Genomic DNA, 12,602 nt, shown 5'->3' with positions numbered 1-12,602 from the left:
GACGGCAAATGAACACAAGGTTTTCAAGAAGTTTTACAAATAAAACTTCAAACTGTGTTGTGCCTTCGTATTCAGCCTTCCTGAGTCATTATTTTGGAGAACCACTTCTCCCTCCAATTACAGCTCTGCGTCTTTTCTGTTGAGTCTACACCAGCTGTGCACGTCTACAGAAGGTTTTGCCCGCTGTTTTCAAATTGGCTCAAGCTCGGTCAGGTTCAATGGAGAGCATCTGTTAACATCCAATTGTTAAGAGCTGCCACAGATTCTTAAGTAGTGCTTAAGTCTGACCTTTCACTGTGCGTTTCTAACACCTAAAGATCCAAACCAGACTCTTGTCGTTCTGGGTATGAATTTAGTTTCCTTGTCCTGCTGAAAATTTGATCTTTTTTTCTCGGTCTCCAGAGTTTATCAGTCACTGACAGGTTTTTCTTCGAGAGTTGCCGTTTTTATGATGCCGTCTGTTCACTAATGTTCTCTAACACGCCTCTGAGACCTTCAAAGAACAGCTGGATTTACAACAAGCCTGTTGGTTTCCCTGGATTTTATTTAGGAGTAACAGAGTAAACAATCTTCATACAAGTGCATGGAACACTTTTCGGCTTTGTAGTTTTATGGATTTTTCTTCCTGTTTTGCATGAACTCCAAATAAAAGACAGTAAAAATTTTCTTGTGACGTAACAAAGAGAGAAAAATCTGTATAAATATTGTGTATTCTCCACACGGCTCTGTCTTAAAGAAAACCATGTTTCTTCAAGACATCGGTTTGAAGGCCTGTGCTGACTGTAGAGATTTGTCAGGAAAACTGTCAACATTTCAAAGTGTGCGCATGTTGGAAATGTCACTCCTGAAGAAAACATTTCCCATAAGAGACACAGAAAGTTCACATGAAGCCTTTGGCAAGGATACACAGTGAGCGTACCAGGCAGCTGGATGCTACTACATCTTTCAAGACACTTAATCTTGCATGCTTTTGAATAAAAACTTCATAAAAACGAGTTCTAATAGAATAAGGAGATAAGAAACGTACATACCGAATTACATCATGGTTACTAGCCTCAATGCAGCCTCTGTTCATTTAACATCACAACTTTATCAACTGTGTCGTGCAGTACCTATTTTGCAAAATGATACAGCGAGTCCTAATGTAGCAAACGACATCAAAACAGCTGCTGCATGTGAAGAAAAATAGAAGCAGCTCTACCCGAGAAAAGGCGGCACACAGAAGAAGGCTGGGTGATATGATGTGTGGCTGAAAGCTTCAAAAATGATGAAGCTAGCCAAAATGAGCAGAACACCACATTGATGCTGGTGTAGCTGGAGCCAACAACCTGTCCACTGACACTACTGCCAGCTTCCAGGAATGAAAATAAGGAGAGCATGCTGCGGGGATTTGTCTATCGCTTAGCAATACACACAGATTCAAAGACTTAGCAAGAAATAAAATGTTCTTCCAGTCAGATTTGTACTTTGAGTTTGTCAGCAAAAGATTAAGATCGCTAACAAGATTCAAAAAAAGACAAAACAGAGCAGTGTTTAAAAAAAAAAACACCCATTAACGTGTGACTATGGTTCATTATCTCCACTTCAGCCTCCTGTATGTTACTTAATGATCAAGAAAACTAAAGCAATAAAAATCCAGCACACTGCATTTTATTTAACTCTGCGCTATTTGTGCGACATTTTTAATGCCTCCAATTACTGAAAGCTTTCAGAGGTTAATCAGAATCAGCTAAAATTAGTGCCCATCAGCTACGTTTTTCACTTATTTGAAGAAAAAAACCCATGAAGGCCGAGATGCGTTTACCAGGGAGAAACAACTTTTAAGTTGCAAATATGACAGTTTTTTATTAGCATCCTTGGCATGACACTAGCATAGTTAACCAGGCTACTATAATCAAACTTGCCAACCAGAAAATTTAAACTCACTAAGCCACTACAAAACAGGCAACACTTCAGCTCATCCATATAAAACCCACAAAGCAGTGAACGCATAATGATGTTTTACCTGGTTTTTGTACAAAACTAAGCTATGACCAATATTTGCTGACTGGAATATTAGTCAGATTATCATTAATCTTCTTAGTAAAGCCAAACAAAGAATATTTCACAGCAGTTTTTTGATCTTTTGTACAAATCAGAAAACAGAATCAAAACATGATATTTAGAAAACTTTTTTTACAGATAGTTTTTTACAGGTAGCAGATGTTCTACCACTGTTTAAAACAAGTACTGGCTCAGTAAGTAGTCAAAGTACAACCAGGATAATAGAAACTAAACAGAATTACAAAAAACATTTAAAGGAAGGGAACAAAACTCTAGTTGTCCATTTGTTTAAAGGGTGCAGCTTTAGATGTGATGCCTTAAAACTTTCCTTGCTATACCTCCATAATGACACGCTGTGCCGCGTGCTCATACTTGAATTCAATATCTTCAGTGTTGTGTACCATTAGTCCATTGGTACTAGTTTTGCATTTTGAGAGTCACGATTGACTCTCAAAAGCTTATGCTGCCTTTTCTTCTTCTTTATACCTCTGCTTATCATCAAACACAGTGCCAGAAAATAAATCCCAGCTTCCTCACTCATTCCTTGTTTTTTTTTATAGCATTTTTAACAACGTTTATTTCTCCTGAAAAGTAAGACAGTTCTATTTCTTTGTTCTTAAAGTCAAGCTGGTCTTATAACTGCTACCTGGACTGCATGTAATTTGCTGGTCTTTTATCTTGTATGCTTAAAGGAGGCAAGTCTCGCAAGCACTATAGGAACAGAGTATTAATCTAAATCCCTCAATCCGTCTCTCCGTAAACAGTTTCCCCTGCAGTGTACATTTAGGAAACACACTGACGAACAGTGACTCTGATGCAGCAGATGAGATTACTTTTTTATATGCAGGCAATTCAATCTTGCACTAACACTCTCCTGGACAGGCTAACCGTAATGATTGGTAGCTACGCTTGAACTGTTGATCTCAGCCGTTTATATCTGAGATAAGGATTTAAGAGTAGCTTTAATAAATTGTAACTGAGTGTTACACCTCGGTGTTATATGATGCATGTTCTCTAATAAGATTGGTATAAGCAGTCTGCGTGGACACTAGCTTAAGTGTCTGACAGAGCTAGTTTAGTGGTTATATTTGCGGATTTTCTATGTGGAAATCAAATCAACTATTAATGTCTCTTTAATTAGACAGATCCAGCTGGTAAAGTGGTTGACTTTTTTCATTTAAAACTTACTAACAAGCTCAAACAGCTTCAACAGCAGTGAGAACAAGTGTCTTAACAACCCAAGATTGTAAGTGCACAAATGGAAGGAGGCAAATGGACTTCCTCTTATCTTTCTTGAAAACATTTTAGCTCTATTTTAAATGGCTTCCTGGGTCCTGAATGGGAACTGAAGAAACCATTTAGGTGAGTGGTGAAAAGTCTTTACGAAACAAGAGAAGAAGTTCAGTTGCCTTCAGATGAAGTAGTCAGGACTCTCATGCCCTGGATGTCTGAGAATCTACACACACAAGGTTATTCAATAAATTTATGACAGCATTTCTGCAGTAGTGAAGCTTAAAAAGAGCAACAGAAAATCACATATCCTCCTGGATATTTAAAATAAAACTAAGAATTATGCCAAACGTGCATGTCTCTAGGAAACATTTAGCTACTAAATATTCCCACCCTTTCTGAAAAACTGCTTGGCTTGAAATTTAATGCAGCAGCGATAAACAATTTGCTGTTTCACCAAAGCCAGCAGCTATTTTATATCTTTGTGCCCTGTAGTCCTTTTCTTATGATCTGTTTGTTCTGACAGCCTAAATACCCTGTATGCTTTTAAGTCGCTGCTGAGAAAAGAATAGTTCCAGTCGAACCTCCAGTGAATAAACTATGTTAGGTGGAAACATTTTCCACTCACAAAGGATTAGGATCAGAATCCATATTGATTTTTTTTTTTTTTCCTGTTTTCAGTCGGGGAGATGAGCTTATTATGAAGAACTCACTTTGGCTGTTCAGATGTGGCAACAATGGTTGCTCCTCTAAAGGTCTGCAGACAAAATGAACAGTAGAAGCCCTGCTAGCTGCACAACTATTTACATGTTAAGCTAATTACAGATTAGAACTGTTGGGTTGACTGGGCATAAAATCCTGGGACCAACTCAGGGAGCAGTCTAACCTGCCGTACCATTTCTCATTGTTTCTGTGTGTGGAGGGGTGTGTGTGTGTGTGTGTGTGTGTAGGTGTCTCTTCTCATGAACTGCTAGCGACGCTCTCACATGTCTTCCCTCCTATCCTCCACTTGAGCAGAGCTGCCACTTTAGGCGCTCCTCTGAGTATCTTTTCCCCCCCACAGCAGATGCAAAGCTGTGACTGTGGAGCAGCGTTTTTCTTTTTTTTTTTAATGATTTTTTTCCTGTCACACACTCAGGGACAGATGAAGAAAATAATAAAGCTGGATGTACTGAAACAAGGTCCTTTGTTGTGGGACCCCCTTTTAGCAAATTTAGTACCGTGTTTTCATCTCCTGCACGACATCTACGACCACGCAGGTGCTGAGTGACAAGGGTCTGGCTGCCTCCTCAGAGAGGCTGCCAGGCTTCCTGGCAGGACGAGGACACATCGAGTCTCAAACAGGTGCATCTCAATAAATTTGAATTTCATCAGAAACTTCTGGGGGTTTTTTTGTTGTTTTTTTTAGTATTTTAATTTAAAAAAGGAACACGTTAGTTCATTACACAGACTGAAAACTAAAATGTTTGATGATTATGGCTTACAGATGATGAAAACGTAAAACATCACTTTCTTAGATAATTAGAATATTACATAAAACCAGTGGCAAAGGATTTGTTTTAAAATGCAGAAATGTTAGCCTTTTGAAAGAATGTCCATAACGCTCTCAATAATTTACCTTTAAGTAGCGAATCAACACAACGAAGCATGGAGGCAATCAGCCTGCGCCTCCGTTGAGATTGCTCATCTGCATTGCTGGCTCTGGTGTCTCTTATCTTAATATCCTGTCATGATTTCTGTGTTCCTGCCATGTTTCATGCTGCTCTTTTGCTCTGACCCTCCTGCTACTGTTGGCTGCTGATTGCTTCCACCTGTGCTGCTGCTGCCGATATAAACTCCTGCTCTGCACTCAGTGCGAGATCGTCTGACGTCATCCTTGTCACAGCCTTCCAGCTGTCCATGTCCCCGTTCATGTCCCTGACCTTTTTCTGCCTCCTGACCAACACCTTCGATTGTGGTCTTCGAATGCTTCTCATCTGTATTGTGAGCAACTCGAATTCCGGCTCTGACCCTTCATTTTATCTACCTGAACTGTTGCTTCATGGATTCTGTTTCTAGTCTTCCTGCCTTGTTAACAACTTTTATCGTTTCCCCGACCACTGATTATCGGATTGTGGATTATTACCACAGATTCTTCCACGGTTTGTCCAGAGAAAAGGATCCTGACAGCAAGTTTCCCAAAGTTTCTGAATTTCCAGCTTATAGAGTTAACTCTTTTGCAGCATGAGGTCCCGCAGGTGAAAAATTCCCCTATTTTCTCTGCAGCTACTTCTCCGAGGAAACAGATTGGCTGTGGGTTGATTCTCCTTGAAGGAGTTCCTGGTGGATAGGGGGTATCAGCTACTTCCTGTCTAGGCAATATTTTCTATTTGTCATTCACCATCCTGTTTGCTCTATAGAGTCTGACCAGACACAGATCCAAAGGAGAAGCTGAAGATCACATTTATGTATTTATAAATAAAAATGTTTAAACCGCTCTGGGATTGCAGCCTGACTTTAGTGTCCCATTTCTACTTGATTTATTACGTATTTAGTGGAAAGTAGCATTTTGTGGTTTTGCTTTCATGCTGTGGTTCATCCAACCGTACAGACCCAGATGAGGTAACATTTTAAAATTCTTAGAATAAGGAAACCCACAGATTCAGAAATTATGTTTTTCAAAATTATGCATTTATGTTGGGAAAAGGTTGAAATACCTCTATATTTACAGAACTGGGTTTCTGCCATTTCTATATGTAAAAGTGTCCAACGTATATCACTCTGTACAGTGACTGTGTTTCAGTTGAAATGGGATTTTTAAATCCTTTACATGAATAAATTGTATCTCCCCAAAATAAATCAAAGTAAATCAGATATAAAAAAAAGACTTTTCTGTATTAAAAGTATGCTGGCATATCAACGCTGACACGTGTTTGGTTGTATATTTTGCTGACATTGTCAGGATGTTTTATACAACCAACAATATTCTCTAATTTTAGATCTTAAATGTTGGGGCTTTGCGATGACAATCCTCTTCAAGGTTTACTCTGTTACTGCTTGTACCTTCTTTTTTATTATCAATGTACTGCAATTTCTGAAATACCTGCTTCTTATTTGGGCCAATAAATGATGATGGTTTCCAGCGCTGCTTCATCACACGGCACTCAATAAGCAGCTCTGCCCTCTGTTCTGGAGTCATCTGCCCATTTTTCAGTATTTTTCTGTTTAAGGGCTTCTTCTTGCTGTATCTGCATGGTGTTTTCAGCTTCCCCCCCCCCTTATTACCAAACACCATTTGTCTTTTTTCCCCAACCTGCTCCCTCCCATGTGACTGCTTGTGTTTCTACAACATTCATCTGACCTTTGTTGTACTCACAGTCCCCGTGAGAGCAGGGATAACCATTAAAACTGTCAGCCCGTATGAGGAATGATGCCAACTGTGAGGCACTCTCTAATTTATAGCTGTAGTTACTTGCATGTTGATATGTAAACCTAAGGTGACTGGACACATGAAAAGATTTGGCTCTCTGGAAAAGTCATTACTAATTAATTTACAGGATGTCATTCATCATCCAGACCTGCAGTCAATTTGCTAGAACAGATTGAACCTCATCCTTTGATATGATTAAAACTGAATTAGAGATTAAAATCTTCAGACTTTACTTTATAAAAACACTTACTCGTCTTGATAATTTTGAAATCTCCAGTTTCAAAGACTTGAGAACGCTGCTGAGTCGCCCCGTAGGGTAATGAAAAGACACCCCTAGTAAAGATGTCTGAAAAGCCCTAAGATACACTGTTGCTATGGCAACCTAAAATCCTAAGATGCTGCAGTTTTCCACCAGTTCCTCACTTCCTGGTGCCAAGATAAGTTTGACCCCTCGTCCAGTTTTATTTATCACAGTTTCGGTTGTTTTAAACATTTTAAAATATAACTCTGCCTGTAGACCAGTAGATCATTGTTCATTGTTGCTCTCTTAATTTATTTTACAAGACTTTGTATGGGTGTCACTAATTAATCTACTGGTGCTTTTATTTAAAACAGCTATTTATTAAAATGTCTTTCGCCAATTGACTAAATTCAAGTCAACAGTTGAATAACAAAACAAAAAAAATCCTACTTTGATGTGTAGTAATATTTGGGAATACTGTGTTAATGTGATTGTTGTGATTAAAAACAAAACTGAGTTAATGACGATTCAGCTACAAGACTGTATTTACATCTCAACAAGGTTTTATTTTAAAAAGTTGCTTCTGGGCGGTCTCTGCATACATGGCATTAAAACAACTTAGTTGAAGGTTCGACCACTTGCTTGGCTTGTAAAACGTTTTTCCGCAGCATTAAACAACAAGTGACACTGAATATATTATATGGACAGAGAGCCTCAATGTATGGAGCTTAAATAGTGAAATAATACTTGTCATACTCCAGACAGTTCTTCACAATATGCATACAGCATACAGTGAGACTATGGAGTTGTACTTCCCTTTTCCCCTTTACTCTCTGGGAGATTCACATTTTAAATTATTTTCTTTCATCTTTCAAGCAAGAGGTCAGATTCCAGCAGGAAAAAAACAATAAAACGAAGTCAAAAATTATTTACACACTTTAAAATATTTAGAAGAAAAATATAATTTGACTTTACAGTGACAAATCATACCCTTCCTTTATTTGTTGAGCAACTTTTTGGATGTTTTTACTGGTAATTTGAGAAGTTATTTTTGACAATGAGCTGCAAGTCTTTGCGGAAAGCCCCTGTGCCATCACCCTAATGTTTAGTTCCCTTCACAGATTCTCCACCAAATTCAAGTCAGAAGATTTGAATTTGGTGGAGAATCAAATTGGTGGAGATAACATTTTGGCCACTCCAGAATGTTATCATTACGTCCAGTTAGGAGAAGAAAATGCCAGAGGGGTTAATAATTTTAGAATTTATCAAGTGTAGCTAGTGCAGAAAGATGCAAAACGGTTGTTTGCAAAAGCTTTTCGTAAAATTATTTAACATTTTTTAGTGCCCATACTGCTTGCTTTTGAAATTCAGCTATACCTAAATAATCCAAATAAAGGAATGGATGAGTGTTTTGCTCGCGTTGACGTCTGCAGGGTCACTCACCCTCTTTCTCAGGTTGTAAGTGAGCAGCAGGTTCCTGGAGAAGTGGTTGGCGAACGCCGTGTAGAACTCCAGAACCTTCTGCAGGGCGTCGCGCTTAATGACGTGGAGGTCGCAGTAGGTCAGCGCTCTGACGTTCGCGCAGGCCTGAGCCAGAGTCACCTCCTTCCAGAAAACGTCCCCAAACACATCTCCTTTACCTGCAAAGAGAGGACACATTTTTAAACAGCGAGGTTACATTGAAACGCGGCTTAGCAAAGACAAAAGCATGTTTGATGAATCTAAAAAAGGGACCAACTGTAATAAGAAAATATTTAAGGAATGTTTTCAAATTTGGTTATGCAGTCTATCTTTCATGAGAACAAGCTTAGGTTGCAGGGCCACTCTCTGATTTCAGATTTAAAAAGTTAAATTCCCCAAGTATATTTTTTGGCCTGGCTACAAGTTAAATACCAGAAATGTCAGCAAATAATGTATCTATTTAGGGGTCTCAGAGTAAATGGGGCTGAATGCACACTAACAGTCTTTACTTGTAAAAAGTCTTATAAAGCTTTGTTTATTTTAGTTCTACCTCACGATTGTGTACTAATTTTTTTTCTGTCTGTCCCATAAAATTTCAATAAAAACATAAAAATTACAAAACCTGAAAAACAAAATCCAAGGGTATAAATTCTTTTAGCAAGTTATTGCGTCACAAAATACCCTAAAAAAGTAAAGTGGTTGATAACCAGTTTTATCACTGAATTACATTTCCTCTATCTCATATTTTTGTTTTTCTTATATACCGTTAGACTTGATTCTTATTATATCTCAAGGTTACTACTTTACTGTACGTTGAAGGAAGTCGAAACACGTTTAGTCACCGCATGAAAGCAGCTCTTTAAAGACGTTTATGAGCAGCTTACCGTTTTTTTTCTTCTTCATAGATCAACACGTTATTTCCAATAAATTGCACCTGCTGCACCATCATGACATTTACTGAAGACAGCAACGTGGCAAATGATTTGTTTGTTTTTTTCAGATTCACACAATCTGTCTATGTAAACATGCGCTGCTCAAATGGCTGCATTCACTCAAAGACTTTTAACTCAATGTCTTTAAACTAAAAAATGACGGAGCCTCAATAAAACAGATTTCTCTTTCGTTTACATTTTTTAAAATGTGACTTTTATTAAATGAAATCTTAAAAGAGCAACAACAACAAAAAGTCTAAGGCTTCATAAGAACTTTTAAAATAAAGCAAGTTGTGGATTGCTCTGATAACAGGCCTTCAGCTGCTCAATAATGAGATCAAGTAAGTTATATATTAATGCTGAAAATGACTATGAATTATAGATGAGTCTCTTTCATAAAGGTTGATTTAATAGAGAAGCTAAATAAATATGTGCTCGCTCTGCTGCCGGTTGTGACTCACACTCAGAACTATTATGGGTTAAAAGGCTCAACATGACCATATGGGGAGTGAAAAACAAGAGACATCATTTCAGCATGATTCAACATTATGTTTAGACCAGAGAAAAAATATATTGGCTCCATGTGACTAATCCTCTCTGATACCAGGAATATCCTCTGATATTTGTTTACAAATATCAGTATGAAGACATACTGTACGCCTCATGTTGTTTTTGAGAATAACTCTGTTTGGTTAACGAGAAACTTTTTAAAGCCAGCCATGTTTTGTGTGAACGAAGGTCCACATTTTTAATTCTCTTCATTTGTTAATGTTGAGCAGCCACTGATTCAGACGCCTAAAGATCCTTATTTCACAGATGATATCAAACCAGCTACAAATTGGCAAAGCCTTCTAAGAAAATCCATGCACACTGGACCCAGCCATACATCCAGGACATGTCACTGTCAGGAGTGTGTGACACGGGTATCGAACTTAACCCTACAAGGAGTTTTTCATTGTGGCGTTTTGCTCAAAAAGAGGGGAAAAATCCTAAAGCAATGTCTCAGAGGAGGAAATATTCCTCATATCTGTCTTCAGAAACCCAATCTGTTGACAATTTTCAAAGAAAACTTTGCAGTAATGACATAACTATATTAAATTGTACAAAATTGAAGTCATTAGCATCTTTCTCTGCTCCGTTGCCTCTACACTTCATGCATTTATTGGGATAAATCTTTGAAAAAAGGGCGTATGGATCCAGAATAAGTAATGAGACTGACTGTTGTTGAGACTGAAAATGTCAGATTGGTCACACAGTGCAGCAGAGAGGATTGTGTATCAGACTGGAGCAAACAAATTCTAGTCCAAATCCTGAATCATCACTCAGCAGAAAGTGATCCTCGAGCAGCTCAGTTTTCGCTGCAGTCTGTGACAGTTTACAAAGTGCTACTGCACAAAAACAGAAAAGCAAGATTAGGAACGTTGCTACAAAAATGTTTTCTTGTGTTCATGAAAAACCATAGAAGCCAATTTTTTTTATTTCATCGCTGACAGGTTTTTTTAAGTTCATGAGCTTCTGAGATAAATAATACAAACCGTATCTTCATCAAAGCCTTAGAAAGAAACAATTTAATGAGATCAAATCCAATCAACGCCTACGCTCCACTTTGTAAAACAATCACTTTGACCACATCTCTTTTTAGATGTCAAGAAAAAATGCATTATTTCACTTGGCGTAATATACTCCATTGCAGATATGAGCTTAGTAAGTAGTTATGAAAACATCTCTAAATGTCCCTAATTTGTTTAAAAGAATGTTTAGCAGGGTAGCTAACTTGGATTATGGCTTAACATTAAGCGAAATTTAGCTATATTCCAATTTAAAGTTCAAAAATATGAAGTATTAGCTAATAGATGGTGAGACTAATTATGATTAGCAACACATGCAAACAACAAAGTGTTTCTCTGGATTTTGCCCTTTCAAACACTAAATTCATATTTACTAAAAGAACTTGTGATTCACTTCAGCTGTAATCCACCAGAAAAGCAATCAATCTATTCCTTTTTTAGGTATAGCAAGCTAGCCATATCGGGTTTTGTGGTCATGGCTGGTCAGAAACATCAGATCTTATTAGCATTCTAGCTTTAGATTAACCATTTACTAAGTTACACAATTTGAAGATGAAGATAGGAATTTGCATTTCAACTTTGGCCCATATGAGTTCCAGGTCCATTGAAAACACTGTTTTGAGAGCAAACAATTAAAGTCGGTCATAGGATTTTCATCAAACCTGTTTTCTTTCTTTCTTCATAGTCAAGAGATATTTGAAGGCTCACCTAAAATAGCCACCACCTCGTCATCCTGAATGACTTCCAAGGAGCCAGACACCACAAAACAGAGGCTGTCCACACTTTCGCCGGCGTGGTAGATCAAGTCACCGGGAGCGCAGTGGATCGTCTGAAACTCCATAGCCAGAGCCCTGAGACACCCGTCACTGGCCAGTCGGAAAGCCGGATGCTCTTTGAAAACTTTGCGGTTCAAGTGAACACAAATATCTGCTCTCATGTCCTTTGGACAAATCTGCAACACCTAGAACCAAGGAAAAGGGGAGAAAGGGAGTTGGAAGTTAGAGAAGACACACATCTCTGCTTTAGTAACACTCTCAGTTACTCTTTCTTGTCATTCCAAATTCGTTTATACTTTGCCTCCGAGGAGGAATATCGTTTAAATATTAAAGATTAAAAACAGTTGAATTAATCTCATTACGTTCATGTTGCAAATGGAAAATCAGTTGCAATTATTGATGCTGCAGGGCAACAAGTGTTAATATATGTAAACTCAAAACTAATTAAAGGCCACTGAAAAACAAAATCATTTTCAGCTAATGCCAGTCAATTTGAATGGGACCGGTTGCAAACGAGGTAAAATCCTTAGCAGAAATTTTGCTTTGTGCACAATCTCACAGGTTTGTCCAGAATACTGGGTCTTCCTTCAACTCCTATTCTATCAAGCTCACCTTTCAGGTTTTCTAGAAAATCATTTGTCCATTTATTTTTTGTATTGCCGAAAAGCTCAATCTTATCTGACCAAAGCATAGGGTTCAGCAAATTACAAGTTACAAAAAGTGTTTTTATGGCATCACCTTCTGCATGCAGAAAGAATCAAATGGTTGTTATGGAGACCTATAATGTGCAGGTACATCTCAGTAAACTTCAACATTATTGAAAGACTAATTTATTTTAATATCTCAATTCACTAAGTGAAACACATTATATAGGTTAATTATGCACAGAGTGATGTTTTCAAGCCTTTTTTGTTGTTAATTGTGATTGTCTTTTTCTTCAGC

At 37.9% G+C, this 12,602-nt stretch overlaps 1 protein-coding gene across 1 annotated transcript in view; it reads right to left on the bottom strand.

The window, feature by feature from the left end:
- Positions 1 to 12,602, bottom strand: part of kcnh1a (potassium voltage-gated channel, subfamily H (eag-related), member 1a) — a 71,204-nt gene that overhangs the window by 7,632 nt on the left and 50,970 nt on the right. The window contains exons 10-11 of the mRNA XM_028006522.1: positions 11,593 to 11,845; positions 8,367 to 8,563 (exon numbers count right to left, since the gene is read on the bottom strand). Coding sequence (XP_027862323.1) covers positions 8,367 to 8,563; positions 11,593 to 11,845 — 450 coding nt within the window. The remainder of the gene's footprint in view (positions 1 to 8,366; positions 8,564 to 11,592; positions 11,846 to 12,602) is intronic.

The sequence above is a fragment of the Xiphophorus couchianus genome, chromosome 22 (assembly GCF_001444195.1).
Source record: "Xiphophorus couchianus chromosome 22, X_couchianus-1.0, whole genome shotgun sequence".
In the NCBI taxonomy this organism is placed as follows: Eukaryota; Metazoa; Chordata; class Actinopteri; order Cyprinodontiformes; family Poeciliidae; genus Xiphophorus; species Xiphophorus couchianus.
This window is presented reverse-complemented; position numbering and strand designations above follow the sequence as displayed.